Genomic DNA, 16,539 nt, shown 5'->3' with positions numbered 1-16,539 from the left:
CTTTTTACGTGAAGGTATTTTTCTGTTGCTATCTTTCTTTATAAGTATTCCAAGTACTGCCACCTTTTGCTTCCAGAAAATCTTGAACCCCCTGAACATCTTTTCTGCTATTGCTTTTATTTTATTGAAATAGTCATGAACGGAGATAGACTTGTGTCTGTGTTTACAATTCATAGTAACACATGTTTTATCTGTAACACATTAATTTATCTGTGACCGTATCCTATAGATATGATGTCAGCATTAGAATTGGGAGAAGAGGAAGATGTAGAATCACCTTCTCTTCCTGAGGTACTGTCTTCTTCTTATGTTTAAGTATAAGCATGGAGGAGTGATGTTAAAGCGTCCACGAGGTGCTTTCACTTTGACTTTTGGATAATTAAAATAACATCGCAGTCATACTTGTAGTAATATAAGTAAAGTAATGATGACCTATTCTAAGGTGACAACTAGGGAAGGAGGTAAAAAGATCCTGATCTCTTAGGCCCAGGCAGCTGCTGCATAATGCTGCAAGCACTGTATTTGAAATCAAAAGACATGCTAGCATCTTGGTTCCGTCACTTCCTAGCTGTGGGAACTTGGAAAAACTTGCTTGAATGTCAATGACCTCATTCCTAAAAATGGCACTAATACCCACCTCTTGGTTACGTGTAATGAACAAATGTGGCAACGTTTTGTAACCTGTAAAGGGTGCTATAGAAATAGAAGACAAAATGATCACAGTGGCATGTATTGACTTAGTAAATATTGAAGATGCTTTTTTTTTGGTGAATGTTTGTTTATTGTTGAGAGGGGGTGGGGGGACAGAAGATCCGAAGCAGGCTCTGCACTGAGAGCAAGGAGCCCACTGCACGACTTGAACTCATGAACTGTGAGAACATGAGCTGAGCCAAAGTTGGGCGCCTAATTGACTAAGTCACCCAGGCCCCCCAAGAATACTTGTTTTAAATGTGACGATGTCTGAAGGCTAATAAAATGGCAGTAGTGTCCAGAAAAGAATGGGAAAGTAGGAATGGGTGTTTGATTTTCTAATCTGGGGCTATGTGAGGTTCCTGTAATCTCTTAGTGGAGACATCATATAGGTATACAGTTGACCCTTGAACCAGATGGGTTTGGACTGTGGGAGTCCACTTACACACAGATATTTTTCAGTAAATAGAGTACCATCCTGTAAATGTATTTTCTGTTCCTTATGATTTCTTTTTCTTTTCATTATTTCTTTTGAGAGAGAGAGGACAGAGCACGTGGGTAGGTGAGGGCAGGGTGAGAGAGAGAATCTTAAGCCGATTCACACCGCCAGCGCATTTCTTTCTCTTTGATATTAATTGATTTGGCTGCTAATAATTTAAAGTTATCCAATTCTCTAGTTATTAATCTTTAAAAAGTACTCAAATGCACTTTAGTGCTCGTTATAAGGGATGATAAGCTAAATAGTTTTTAAGGTTTGTAACATTAAAAACCATCTAACTTAATTTTTTGGTCGATTTAACATGTAATGAATTGTTTAGTTCCAAAAACTGACAAGCTTAAGTTTATGAGTTCATATGTTTCTTCTGTCTTAGGCTAAGGCAAGTTAGTTTTCACTTCTTACAGGAAGTCACAATCCAGTGACTTGGGAACAACTAAACATAGATTAAGAAAGTTAACAGTAGGGGCGCCTGGGTGGCTCAGTCGGTTGAGCGTCCGACTTCAGCCAGGTCACGATCTCGCGGTCCGGGAGTTCAAGCCCCGTGTCAGGCTCTGGGCTGATGGCTCAGAGCCTGGAGCCTGCTTCCAATTCTGTGTCTCCCTCTCTCTCTGCCCCTCCCCCGTTCATGCTCTGTCTCTCTCTGTTCCCAAAATCAATAAACATTAAAAAAATTAAAAAAAAAAGAAAGTTAACAGTAAAATTGTAATTATTTTCTCATTTTTCTTTGTCCATACTTGATTACTTAAGGGTAAGGTGTTTTTACAACCATGTATCCCGGCAGAAAATTCATGTGCAAATCCAAACAAGGAAATTAACCATCCATTTTTGCAACTGCAAAAAGTGACTCAAGAACCAGCAATGGATAAGGAATGTGATAGGGAGCATGATATATCTGTACATTTAAGACACGCTTCTATGCAAAACTTTGAGGAAATGTGGATCGAATAAGGCAAAATGGACTGGAAAAAGAGCTTAAAACTCATCACCAGTGAGTGAAAGCAGAAGTTTGGTGAAATTTGTTAACCATACAGCATTCCTACTCATCTTGAAGAAGAACCACCACAGGGTCACTCTAACAAGGAACCAACTGAAAGGAAATGCCTTCGAATTGGACAAATACGGAAGAAGATGCATCTGGAGTGTGTGTCTCGATAGTATTTCAGGCATTTCCTGAACAAAAAGAGCCTAGTCTTGAAAATGTCCTTCTCTCTCATTCATACTCTGGGTCCCCAGAATATGCTTGCCAGTCATCTTCTAAGCTTTCTTTAAATGAAAGCAAATCATCAGGGACATATAAATCAAAACCACACTGAGATACCACCTCACACCGGTCAAGAGTGGCTAAATGAACAAATCGGGAGACTATGGATGCTGGCGAGGATTGTGGAGAAACAAGGACCTTCTTGCACTGTTGGTGGGAATGCAAACTGGTGCAGCCACTCTGGAAAACAGTGTGGAGGTTCCTCAAAAAATGAAAAATAGATCTACCCTATGACCCAGCAATAGCACTGCTAGGAATTTGCCCAAGGGATACAGGAGTGCTGATGTGTAGGGGCACTTGTAGCCCTATGTTTATAGCAGCACTTTCTTTTTCTTTTCTTTTCTATTTTTAACGTTTTTATTTATTTTTGAGACAGAGAGAGACAGAGCATGAGCAGGGGAGAGGCAGAGAGAGAGAGAGAGAGACACAGTATCCGAAGCAGGCTCCAGGCTCTGAGCTGTCAGCACAGAGCCTGACGTGGGGCTCGAACCCACAGACTGTGAGATCATGACCTGAGCTGAAGTCGGACGTTTAACCGACTGAGCCACCCAGGTGCCCCTATAGCAGCACTTTCAACAATTGCCAAATTATGGAAAGAGTCTAAATGTCCATACCTGACGAATGGATAAAGAAATTGTGGTTTATATACACAATGGAATACTACTTGGCCATGAGAAAGAATGAAATATGGTCTTTTGTAGCAACGTGGATGGAACTGGAGAGTGTGATGCTAAGTGAAATAAGCCATACAGAGAAAGACAGATACCGTATGTTTTCACTCTTTTGTGGTTCCTGAGAAACTTAACAGAAGACCATGAGGGAGGGGAAGTGAAAACAAAAAAAACAACAAAAACAACCTTAGAGAGGGAGAGAGCCAACCATAAGAGACTCTTAGAAACTGAGAATAAACTGAGGATTGATGGGGGATGGGAGGGAGGGAAGGGTGGGTGATGGGCACTGAGGAGGGCACCTGTTGGGATGAACACTGGGTGTTGTATGGAAACCAATTTGACAATAAATTTCATATTAAAAAAAGAAAGAAAGAAAGAAAGTAATCAGACTATGAAAATGAGAACAAACCAGACATTGAGCATCTTTTTAACAACAATGAGTATTTTTAAAATGATATAGAAAATAAAAAAAGCAAGGACCCCACTAGTTACATTTAAAGTGAAAGAAGGCCAAGAGTTTGACATGCAAATGGCAAAAAATATGGACCAAAATACCACCGATTGTAAATTAGACCTCAGTCTAGTGATTCAGAGAGCCTTTTTGATTTGTGGCTTGCCTGCTGCGATGTGATGAAACGCACGGTTCAAAAAAAAGGGATGATATTTCTGCTGTCACAAACACTTACGAGAAAACAAACCAGTACAAGACTTTTTTCCAGAAGCCGTTATATACAGATAATGCCAGTACTCATAACTATAAAAGTATTGATTCTGAATTAGAAATCGTGAGTTCTTCTTCAGCATCTAGTTTTCCAGCATCTGAAGTATATCTAAGTGAAGAATTACATCAAGATATGCAAAGGTTTAAGAATGAGATAGGCATGTCACAACTAGAGTTCCTGTCTTTGGAAAGAGAGAAAGTTCAACCTCCAAAAGAGATAGAGGTCCGCCTTGCTGTTACTCTTGTTTTTTCTCTTTAGCAATTATCTGATCCATTCTGATTTTCCACTCAAGAGAACAAGAGTGTGCATACAATGGAATTGTCTAAATAAGTAATTGTGTCTGGAAATAGATTATTTCTGCTATCTAACAAATAGGAGTTCAGGAAAACATTCTCATGATTTGTTTTCCTTGAAGTTTCTGTGTCAGTCTTCCAAGTAGTATATGAACTGGGAAACTAACTTAGCTATGTAAGTGCCATGTGACCTCATGAACCAGAATGAACATAAAGAAACTGCTTAAAAAACATAATAATCTCCAGGTTTTTTAAAAAAAACATATTGGCGTCAATATAAATTGCATTTCCATAAACAATAAAATGGGAAAGAAGCAATAACTAAGAGAAGGAAGATACACAAATGTTCCCAGCTAAGGCAATCTATTTATTGCTTCAGTATGTGTCTGTAGACTCTGGGCCTAGGGTTCTTGCTTGTCTAGCTAGACAGCAGCAGGATGCAGGATTACAATGGGAGAGATGGCTAATGTCCCGGAGAACACAGGCGCCCAGATTAAGGGTCCTTGCTCTGTTTTTATTAGGATCAGAAGGCTTCCAAACGTGGTGATGGACGTGCCCAAAGACACAATCAATCTGTGAACATGAACTCATGGGCATGAGGGAAAGGGGCTTTGAAGATATAGGGTGTTAGGGGTTTGGGTCAATATAAAACAAAATCCTGGTGCCTGGCAGATGGTTGTTAACAGCAGACCTGAGGCAGCTTCTCTGTTTATCTCAGCTAGTCTAGGGCAGAAGAAGGATGCTACCTCAGGATCCACAAGGCACCTTTCTTTTCTTAATTAGCTCCCCTCTGGGCATCTTCACCCTGCAGCCTACCGCCTATAGCCCTATTTACCTGTTTACCTAATTTGGTCCTTCCTTCCTGTGAAAGCAGCTTTCTGCCATAGGACTAAATTGGGGAGTGTGTCCTCCTGCATATCTAATCTGGCTTCCCTCACACACCTTTGTCTTGGAGCCTTTGCCCCGCACTCTCTCTACTTAGTTACCTAATCTTGTTTACCCAAATTTGGGTGTGAGCATCCTATGGCTTTGTAATTTTTTATGCCTGGTTAAGCCATCAGTGCAGGCTCAGGGAATTTCTAAGCTTATTGCCCACAAATATATGCAGTCTTGTCTGCTTTACTCACAATCTTGGAACTTAGAATTTCAACATGACCCCTTTGAGATAAGCTTAATAACAGCTATTTGTATTATCACTGCTTTTTTCCCCACGTTTGTTAAATCATCATTCTCAGATGTTTCTGTTGAGTCAAACCTTCACTTTATGTTCACTAAAGTATGATTTTGGCCTGTATGATTTTTACCATGTAGGTAGCACAAACCTTCAGCAAAGCTTCAGTATTGAACTCCAAGGGAGAAAACTGAGTTTTGAGATGTGTGGAGTTTAGAAATAGACAAAACCTAGAGATACCCTCCTTTAGAAGAATAAGTAGCTAATCCCCTCGTCCCCTATCAAGGTATTAATTTACTGTGCCAAAGTCACACTTTTCATGCATCTGATTAACATAATGAATTTGTGGTCATTTCTCTGAGTCAGCATTCAAGAATTGTATCATCTCTTTTGACGCCATAAAATGCTAGGTAATGCCACTTTAGGAACTTGGGACAAATCATTTAACCTTTTTGAGTTTTACTCGCGTTATCAGTAGCAAATGGAATTAAAGGTGATCATTACGTTTATACCCTCTCCCTATACAATGTTATGGTTATTGAATGTGAGATTCGGAGAGCATTGCTAATTTCCCAGAATTCCACCCAAACGTCCGTTTCACTTTGTTCCTTTTGTGTTGTGGCAAACTTTGGTTCATAAATTTTAGGGGACACTGTCACTTGTTTTGAGAACCTTAGGATCCCAAAGAAAAAGAATTGTAAAAGGCAGTCAGGGAAAGAATAGCTCCGTGCAGAAAGAAGAAAGCTCCCTGTTTTTGTTACTGGAGCACCTCCATGTCCCATGTTTTAAATCTGGCTGTTGTGTAAAACCCAGGTGGTAAGGATAGAAAAGGACAAATTTTGTCTTTTGTCTTTTTATTTCTTTGTATCTCTTGGTCAGATGGGGTGGGGGTGGGTGGGGAATTCTCGGTAGCAAAGTGTGGATATGAATAAGAGTACAAAATTAAGAAAGCCCTTTTAGAAATATTGGTAACTTCTGCTTTTTTAAATTTCAACAGAAATGAAGCAGAGTTTATAAAAATTACAGTTACTTGTAATGATAAAGTAAACAGAAAATATTTTCCTCCATTGAAATTATGACAAACTAAGTGTCAGCTGATAAAATGAATGAAAAAAACTTCTTTTTATTGACTAAAGTAACAATTACCTTTAGTATCAAGTTCCATTAAAGGTTGAAGAAAAAAAGAAGCACAGAGGAAGTGACATGGAAGTATCAGAAAACATACATGATGCTGCGGCTGCTGGATTAATTCCACAAAGACAGAATGGGAAAACTGATAACCATCAATTGCCTTTTGGAGAAAAAAAAGATTCTGATAGGTAAGCCTATAGCAGTATTTAAATAGTAGGTCATTGTTATTTTCCTATGCAACAAACTTTTCTAGTTTGAGCTAATGTTCACGATGAACAAATTTCGTATTTTTCGTGGAGATATTTCATCCTACGTGCTAATGAGAAAAATGTAAATACCAACGAGATACCATTCTTTGCGGTCATAGTATTTTATTGAAATAAATAAATATTTATTTTTGTGGTCATAAATATTTTATTGAAAAAATAATCAAAGTTAGGAAATGTGAGGAAAATGACATTCTTAGACACTGTGGCTGGATGAAATTGGTAACTCCTTTTGGAAAGGTGATTTAACGGTGTATTTCAAAATTTCAAATATGTCGGGGCACCTGGGTGGCTCAGTTGGTTAAGCGTCCAACTTCGGCTCAGGTCATGATCTTGCACTTCACGAGCTTGAGCCTTGCGTCAGGCTCTGTGCTAACAGCTCAGAGCCTGGAGCCTGCTTCAGGTTCTGTGTCTCCCTCTCTCTCTGCCCCTCCCCTGCTTGTGCTCTGTCTCTGTCACTGTCAAAAATAAATAATATAACATGAGAAAAATATTTCAGGTAGGTCATCCCTTTATTCCAATGGTTTCGTTGCCAGGACTGGGTCCTTCTGAAGTACGTGACTTCTATAAGCAAGCACGTGCGCCTGTGTGTGCAAACACACACACACACACACACACACACACACACACACACTGTAAGGGCATTTATTATATATTATTACATATACAAATAGGACAGATATATTAAGGTTACTTATATAAATACGTTACATGTATATGTGAAGGATATTTATTATAGCATTCCCATATCAAACATTTGGAGATAGTCTAAATGTTTATTTACTTATTTTGAGAGACAGACAGAGAATGTGCACACTCAGGAGCCCAAGCATCGAGGGGGGGCAGAGACTGAGAGGGAGAGAGAGAGAGAATCCCAAGCAGACTCCACGTTAACAGTGCAGAGGCCAACACAGGGCTCGATGTCACGACCACAAGATCATGACCTGAGCCAACATCAACAGTCGGATGCTCACCAGACTGAGCCACCTAGGTGCCCCAGAGATAGGCGAAATATCCATTCATTAATAAGGAAGTTAAGTTTCCCTTCTATAAAGTAATGGAATATGTGACCATTATAAAAAATGAATTTAGGTCTATGTGTCCTGATGGTTTAACAAAGTATATTTAAAGCATTTGGCTTGGTTTGATGTCATGTCTTATGCACATTTTGTTAGAATACTTTTAATATCTACTGAATTGCAAAAGGAAGTTCCCTGCTACACTGGCAGTCTACTTCATTACCAACAAAATTGCTAGTTATTAGATTTTTGGTTTTGTTTCCCAGTGCATGAGTGCTCCAATGTTGGACCCTCAGCTTCATCTGAATATTGCCAAGAGGTTTCACGTGGCAACATGTCTCATATTCTATATAAATATTTCATGACCCCTGTGCTATAAACCAAGATGCTGATAATGCAATGAATCGTTTTCATAAAGGTACTTTGCTTGCATGCCATTATGCTGCCTTTTTAGAGAATATATTTCAACATGCACCACACCAAATTTTTCAACAGTGCCTTCATGGTATATAATTGATGACAATTCAGTTTACAAAGTAGGACTATTTTCTGCATTTCCACCCCCTTTTACTTCTGTGTATCAAATTTTAATGTGACTAAATACTTTGGATAGTATATAATAGCCTGGAGTTAGGTGACTTTTTAAAAGTGTTTATTTTGAGAGAGAGAGAGCGAGCGAGCATGCACACATGAGTGGGGGAGGGGCAAAGAGAGAGAGGGAGAGAGAGAATCCCAAGGAGGCTCCATGCTGTCAGTGCAGAGCTCGATGCTAGAGATCCTAGAGATCATGATCTGAGCCGAAATCCAGAGCTGGATGCTTCATGGACTGGGCCACCCAGGTGCCCTTAGAGTTCCATAATTTTTATCAAGCACAAAATACTGCCCTTGAAACTTAGTTTTTCCGTGGTCTTTCTAAGCATGAGAAAAATGGTAATCAGCTTATATAATATTATATATCTAGAAAAATTTTAAGGAGTCTTCTCATTGTATAATTTTGTGAGTTATTTAGTACCTTGGTGTGGCATTTAAAAAAAAGCAAAAAAAAAAAACCCCAAAAAACTAGTGTTACATATATGCAATTTTGAAGACTTCCAAATATTACAAATTACTACCTAATCATTATGTAACAATAGAAAACTACAGCAATAATAGAAAATTAGATCCACCATGACCATTTCACTTAGCTATGAAATCCTTCAAGAGCCTTCTTCACTCTTTGATCCTGATTTCCCTCCCTCCCATCCACTCTTGAATTCATTGTAGCAATTTTCCCTCTCCCTCCTCCAGAATTGTTTTTTCAAGGTTACCACCGATTTTCACTTTACTAAATCTAAACCTAATTTCATACATCTCATTTGACTTAACCTTTCATCAATATTTGACCCAATGGAAAACTCCTCCCAAATTCTGTCTCCATGTTGCTTGTAGTATATCACTCACTCACCTGATTTTGCCACTGCCTTTCTAGTCTGTACACCTCAGCCTGATTTGCTTGTTTCTCCTCGTCCCCCACCTTTTAACCCATTGATGTCTTCCAGGAATTGGCCTTTGATTTTCCTTCTCTTGACTTTTACTATCTTGTATATTCTAATGATCCTCAAGTTTATATCTCCAGCCCAGACTCTCTCCATAATTCCAGGCCCGCATATCAAACTGCCTACTTGATACCTCTTTCTGGATAGCTATTGCAAACTTAACATGTCCCAAATTGAACTCCTGATATTCTTTCTTAATATTTGCATTTCATGTCTTTCCTAATTGGTTTAATAACAGTTCTATGAGTTGCTCTGCTAAAAAACTTGGTATCATCTTTGAGTCCTGTCTTTTTTTTTTCTTTTTCTTTTTCTTTCTCTTTTCTTTTTCTTTTTCATACACATCACATCTCATCTGTCAGCGAATCTTGTCCGGTCTTCCTTCAAATATATCCAGAATCCAAACACATCTTCCATGGCCAAGAGACTATCATCTGTTGTTTATATTGGAGTGCTAGGTAACTAACTGGTCTTCTCGTTTGTTTGTTTCTTCTTTTGTTTTTCCTCTGTTTCTGTTAATTCTAAACACTTTGGATCTAGTAAAACGTAAGTCAGATTGTGTCCTTCCTCTGCTCAAAGCCTAACTGCCTCCCATTTCACTCAGAGTACATGCCAAAACTCTTCCTAAAGCCGACAAGGCCTATATATGATCAGGTGTCTCCTCCTCTCTCTCTCTGATTTGAACTCTTTTCTACCCCTTTCATTCTGTCCAGCCATACTGAATTTCTCACTACTCTTTCAGTACTTCGGACATACTTCTGTACTTGCTGTTGACTCTATCTGGAATGCTTTCCCTCAGATACCTCATGGCTTGCTTTTTCCTTTTTTGTTTGTTTTTTTCTTTCAGGTTTGTGCTTAAAAGTGGCCTTTCTTGGCCATCCTGACTAGTACTTCAACTACCCTTTTCCCTATAACACCTCAAAATGTGATTTCTCTGCTTTAGTTTTTCTCCTCTAATACTGTATGTTTGGCCTGTGTAGCTTATTGTTATTGTAGGTTTACTTCACTCATGAGTAGGATTGTTATCTGTTCATTGCCATGTCCTCAGTGCCTAGAAAATGTTCTAGTCTATATAGTACTTGTTCATTAATGTTTATTGAGTGAACGGAGTTTAACCTGTGTGTATTGTTTTTAACATAATACTAGTCCTCACTTGTACAGTTTGGCGTGGGTTCATTCTGTCAACTAAACCTGCCAGTTATATACATTTTTTTGGATTTTGGGGGGCCCAATATTGTGTTTACTTGCTACTTATTCTTTTAGTTGTATTTATGATAGTTTTAATTATGGTGAAATGTATCAAAGGAATAGCAAACTTCCTTTATATTTATTAAGAAAACTAAAATATGGTGGCAAATTATTATACAACTTTAAAGATTCTTGCCGAAGGATTATGAGCCCTCAAGATCTGAAATAAAAAGATGAAGTTGGAATTTATCGCTTACAAATAGGAGCGAGCTATGCTGGTTAGGTATAGTCTTTTCTAACAGAGGAGTCTGCTATTCTTATACAGGGTTTGGGGAAGAGTAGAGTTTAAGGATTGGGAGACTTTCAGAAAATTAAATGGTTTGTCATCATTTGAAGCACCATGCTTGTTCGGGTGCTTGGAGACTGTTGTGGATTGGTTGGCACGCTGAAGCATGTGTATTGGAGTGATTTTTGTCCTTTGTTGGCTGTCTTTCAGAAGGAAGGAGCTGAAATGGATTGGTTGGTGAGTAGGGCTGGTGGACATTGATTAACACGTTTAAAACTGATTCTGGTGGCTTCTTGTTACCATGGCTACATGTTAGGGGGTTTTTGTTTTGTTTTGTTTTGTTTTGTTTTGTTATTTCTAAGTTTGAGGTGGCTTTCACCAGATGTTTTCTACTTAACAGTTGCTTCTATTGACTGGGTCAAAATGAAAGCTATTTGAAATTCCATAATTACAGATTCATTTTTGAAGTTTGGGTTGAGAGGAATTGTTTGATAATTGCTTTCAGAAAGATTCTTCTTTTCTTGGATGTTATTTCAACAAGAAAACTTATCTGTATAACAGTTTTTTGAAAAAAAAACCACAATTGCTAGTTTTGTTTTTGTTTTTGGTGCTCTTCAGGGCTCATGTTTAAGTCCTAAATAATCTGTGGGAAATTTCATTCTTTTTGGAAATGTGCGTAGCTGTATGGTAATAATATTCTGTTGCATGCATTTAGTCCATGAAAAAAGAATTATAATTTTCTTTTTGGTGAATCTCCCAGTATTTTCTATCAGGACTAGATATTAGGCTAAAAGTATACAAAAGTTACCAAATCATTTTTTTTAATTTTTTTTCAACGTTTATTTATTTTTGGGACAGAGAGAGACAGAGCATGAACAGGGGAGGGGCAGAGAGAGAGGGAGACACAGAATCGGAAACAGACTCCAGGCTCCGAGCCATCAGCCCAGAGCCTGACGCGGGGCTCGAACTCACGGACCGCGAGATCGTGACCTGGCTGAAGTCGGACGCTTAACCGACTGTGCCACCCAGGCGCCCCACAAATCATTTTTTTTAATTTTTTTAAACGTTTATTCATTTGGAGAGACAAAGTGAGAGTGAGGGAGGGGCAGAGAGAGGGGGAGACAAAGATTCCGAAGCAAGCTCCAGGCTCTGGGCTGTCAGCACACAGCCCGATGTGGGGCTCGAAGCCACAAACCCTTAGATCACAAACTGAGCCAAAGTCATACACTTAATGGACTCAGCCAAACAGGCCCCGCAAACCATTATTTTTTAAACAAAAGGATAGGTAATCAGATGATTACTATTTTTGAGCAATAGATAATGACATATGAGTACTTTAGAATTTTTGAAGTTTTTCCAGATTTATGAGATATAAGTAACATACATCTGTGTAACTGTAAGGTATACCTGTATTAATTTGATACACTTTTATATTGTCAAATGATTACCACAATAGTGTTAATACTTCCATCACCTCACATAATTATCCTTTCTTGTTTGTGATGATCTACTCTTGTAGCAACTCTCAAATGATATGATACAGTATTGTTCACTGTAATCACCATCCTGCACATTAAATCCCCAGAATTTATTAATCTTGTAACAGGTAGTTTGTACCCTTTGACCAATATCTACCCATTTCTCACAGCCTCCTAACCCTGGCAACACCAGTCTGTTCTGTTTTCCGTGCAATTTTTTTTTAATTCCACATATAAGTCAGATCATACAGTATTTGTCTTCCTGTGTCTGACTTCTTTTCACTAAGCATAAAGCCCTCAAGTTTCACTCATGTTGTCACAAATGGCAGGATTTCCTTCTTGCTTGTGGCTGAAAATATTCCATTGTAAATATAATACCATACTTTTAAATCCATGGATCCATTGATGGATGCTTAGGTTGTTTCTTGGCTATTGTAAATAATGCTGCAATAAACAGAGGGCTGCAGCTATCTCTCCAAGGTAAGGATGTCATGTCTTTAAGATATATACCCAGAGGTCTTTTCCTGCTTTCTCCTCAAAGGTTCTGATGGTTTCCTGTCTCACATTTAGGTCCTTTACTCGTATGTGGATCCTGAGAAACTTAACAGGAACCCATGGGGGAGGGGAAGGAAAAAAAAAAAAAGAGGTTAGAGTGGGAGAGAGCCAAAGTATAAGAGACTGTTAAAAAACTGAGAACAAACTGAGGGTTGATGGGGGGTGGGAGGGAGGGGAGGGTGGGTGATGGGTATTGAGGAGGGCACCTTTTGGGATGAGCACTGGGTGTTGAATGGAAACCAATTTGTCAATAAATTTCATATTAAAAAAAAAAGATATATACCCAGAAATGGGATTATTGGCTCCTATGGAGGTTCTATTTTTAGTGTGTTGAGGAGCCACCATACTGTTTTACATAGTGGCTGTCCCAGTTTACAGACCTACAGCAGTACAAGGAATTCCTTTCCTGTACATCCTTGCCAATGATACCTCTTGTCTTTTTGACAATAGCCATTTCAATAGGTCAAAGTGATATCTATATACTGCAGTTTTGATTTGCATTGCCCTGATGAATAGTGATATCGAGCACCTTCTTGTGTACCCTTGGCCATCTGAATATGTTCTGAGGAGAGATGTCTATGAAGGTTCCTTGCCCAGTTTTTAAATATGTTTTTTTTCCCAACGTTTATTTATTTTTGGGACAGAGAGAGACAGAGCATGAACGGGGGAGGGGCAGAGAGAGAGGGAGACACAGAATCTGAAACAGGCTCCAGGCTCTGAGCCATCAGCCCAGAGCCCGACGCGGGGCTTGAACTCACGGACCGCGAGATCGTGACCTGGCTGAAGTCGGACGCTCAACCGACTGCGCCACCCAGGAGCCCCCGCCTTGCCCAGTTTTTAATTATATTTGTTTTTAGCTGCTGAGTTGTACGAATTGCTTACACATTTTAGATATTGACGTTTTTCATATTTGTAGCTTGCGAATGTTTTCATCCTTTCCATAGGTTGCCTTTCCGTCATGTTGCTTGTTTCTTTTGCTGTGCGTAAACAGTGTTGATCGCATTGGTTGTTTTTGCTTTTATTGCTTGTACTTTGGATGGCCTATCCTAAATCACTCGTAAGATCTATGCCAAGGAGCTTTTATCCTGTGTTTTCTTCTAGGAGTTTTATGATTTAAGATTTTATATGGAAGTCGTTATTTGAGTTTGGGTCAACTTTTGTGAGCGGTGTAAGGTAGAGGCACAGTTTTATTCTGTTGCATGTTAATATCCACTTTTCTCAGCATCATGTATTGACGAGATTACCTTTTCTCTTGTGAGTATTCTCGGGTCTCTTAACAAAGAGACTTTAGGCATGGTTTTTTAGTTGACTTCATGCATGGGTTTATTTCTGGGTTCTTGATTCTGTTTCCTTCATCTTTGTGTTTGTTTTTGTGCAACTTCATACGGTTTTTATTACCATAACTTTGTAATAGTTTGACACCAGCAAGTGTGATGCTTCCAGCTTTGTTCTTCTTTCTTAGGATTGCTTTGGCTATTTGGGGTCTTTTTTGTTCCTTACACATTTGAGGAATGCTTTTCCTATTTCTGTGAAAAAGGTCATTGGAATTTTGACAAGGATTGCATTGACTCTGTAGGTGGTTTCAGGTAATGTGGATATTTAATGGTACTAATTTTTCTGATCCATAAACAACGGGGTATCTTCCCATTTGTTTGTGTCTCTGCTGTTTCTTTTACAATGTCTTGTAGTCTTTACTGTACCTATCTTTCAGAAAGTCCTTGATCACATTTATTCCAAAGTATTTTGTTCTTTTTGATGTTTTGGGGAAGGGGATTTTTTCCTTATATTTCTTTTTCAGCTATTTCATTGCTGTGTAGAAATGCAACTGATTTCTTGATGTTGATTTTGTAATTTTGTTTTACTAAATATAATCTATTGTCAAATTGGTTTCCATACAACACCCACTGCTCATCCCAACAGGTGCCCTTCTCAATGCCCATCACCCACTTTCCCCTCTCCCCCATCTCCTATCAACCCTTAGTTGATTCTCAGTGTTTACGAGTCTCTTATTGTTTGCCTCCCTCCCTCTCTGGAACTTTTTTCCCCCCGCCCCCCCTCCCATGGTCTCCTGTTAAGTTTCTCAGGATCCACATATAAGTGAAAACATTTGGTATCTGTCTTTCTCTGCCTGACTTATTTTACTTCGCATACTACCCTCCAGTTCCATCCACGTTGTTGCAAACGGTCAGATTTCACTCTTTCTCATTGCCAAGTAGTATTCCACTGTATATATAAACCACATCTTCTTTCTCCGTTCGTCGGGTGATGGACATTTAGGCTCTTTCCATAATTTGGCGATTGTTGAAAGTGCTGCTGTAAAATTGGGGTACGTGTGCCCCTATGCATCAGCACTCCTTATCCCTTGTGTAAATTCCCAGCAGTGCTATTGCTGGGTCATAGGGTAGTTCTATTTTTAATTATTTGGCAGACCTCCACATTGTTTTCCAGAGTGGCTGCACCAGTTTGCATTGCCACCAACAGTGCAAGAGGGTTCCTGTTTCTCCACATCTTCGCTAGCATCTATAGTCTCCTGATTTGTTCATTTTAGCCGCTCTGACCAGCGCGAGGTGGTATCTCAGTGTGGTTTTGATTTGTCTTTCCCTGCTGAGGAGTGACATTGAGCATCTTTCCATGTGTCTGTTGTCCATCTGGATGTCTTCTTTGGAAAAGTGTCTATTCATGTCTTCTGCCCATTTCTTCCCTGGATTATTTGTTTTGTGGGTGTGGAGTTTGCTGAGTTCTTTACAGATTCTGGACATTAGCCCTTCCTTTATCCGATATGTCATTTGCAATTATCTTCTCCCATTCTGTCAGTTGCCGTTTGGTTTTGTTGGTTGATTCCTTTGCAGTGCAGAAGCTTTTTATCTTGACGAGGTCCCAGTAGTTCATTTTTGCTTTTAATTCCCTTGCCTTTGGAGATGTGTCAAGTAAGAAATTGCTGCGGCGGCGGTCAAAGAGGTTTTTTCCTGCTTTCTCCTCTAGGGTTTTGATGGTTTCCTGTCTCACATTCAGGTCCTTCATCCATTTTGAGTTTATTTGTGTGTATGGTGTAAGAAAGTGGTCTAGTTCCATTCTTCTGCATGTTGCTGTCCAGTTCTCCCAGAAGAAAGAGTCTGCCTTTTTTTTTTTTTCCATTGGATACTCTTTCCTGCTTCGTCAGTGCTTAGTTGGCCATACATTTGTGGGTCTACTTCTGGGGTCTCTATTCTATTCCATTGGTCTGTGTGTCTGTTTTTGTGCCAATACCATACTCTCTTGATGATCACAGCTTTGTAGTAGAGGCTAAAGAGACAGAGTGTGGACGGGGGGGGGGGGGGCAGAGAGAGAGAGAGAAAGAGAGAATCCAAAGCAGGCTCCAGGCTCTGAGCTGTCAGCACAGAGCCCAATAGAGGGCTTGAACCGCAAACCACAAGATCATGGCCTTAGCCGAAGTCAGAAGCTTAACTGACTGAGCCACCCAGGCACCCCTGCATCTTTATGTTCATTTTGTATCCTTCATCCTTTGAACAGCTTTTTGGTGGTATCTTCGGGATTTTCTATATATAAGAACATATCATCTGCAAGCAAAGACGGTTTTATGTCTTCTTTTCTGATTTGGATGCCTGTCATTTCCTTTTCTTGCCTGACTGCTTTGGCTAGGACTTCTCATATCCTGTTGAATAGGAGTGGTCAAGTGGGCAACTTTGCCTTGTTCTTGAACTTAGAGTAAAAGCTTTCAGTTTTTTACCACTGCATATGATGTTGGCCGTGCGCTTATCATATTGGACTTCACTATGT

General features: G+C 39.4%; 1 protein-coding gene across 1 annotated transcript in view; it reads left to right on the top strand.

Moving 5' to 3' along the window:
- Positions 1-240: 240 nt before the first annotated feature.
- Positions 241-16,539, top strand: part of LOC124525669 (ankyrin repeat domain-containing protein 26-like) — a 75,021-nt gene continuing 58,722 nt past the window's right edge. Inside the window, exons 1-3 of the mRNA XM_047098221.1 lie at positions 241-291; positions 6,460-6,626; positions 10,940-10,966. Coding sequence (XP_046954177.1) covers positions 6,511-6,626; positions 10,940-10,966 — 143 coding nt within the window. The 5' untranslated portion in view covers positions 241-291; positions 6,460-6,510. The remainder of the gene's footprint in view (positions 292-6,459; positions 6,627-10,939; positions 10,967-16,539) is intronic.

Source organism: Lynx rufus, unplaced genomic scaffold, assembly GCF_022079265.1.
Source record: "Lynx rufus isolate CCGP_SWC_20201006 ecotype Redwood Valley unplaced genomic scaffold, mLynRuf1.p SCAF_45, whole genome shotgun sequence".
NCBI classification, from domain to species: domain Eukaryota; kingdom Metazoa; phylum Chordata; class Mammalia; order Carnivora; family Felidae; genus Lynx; species Lynx rufus.
Note: the sequence above shows the minus strand (reverse complement) of the source record. Positions and strands in the feature narration are given on the sequence as shown.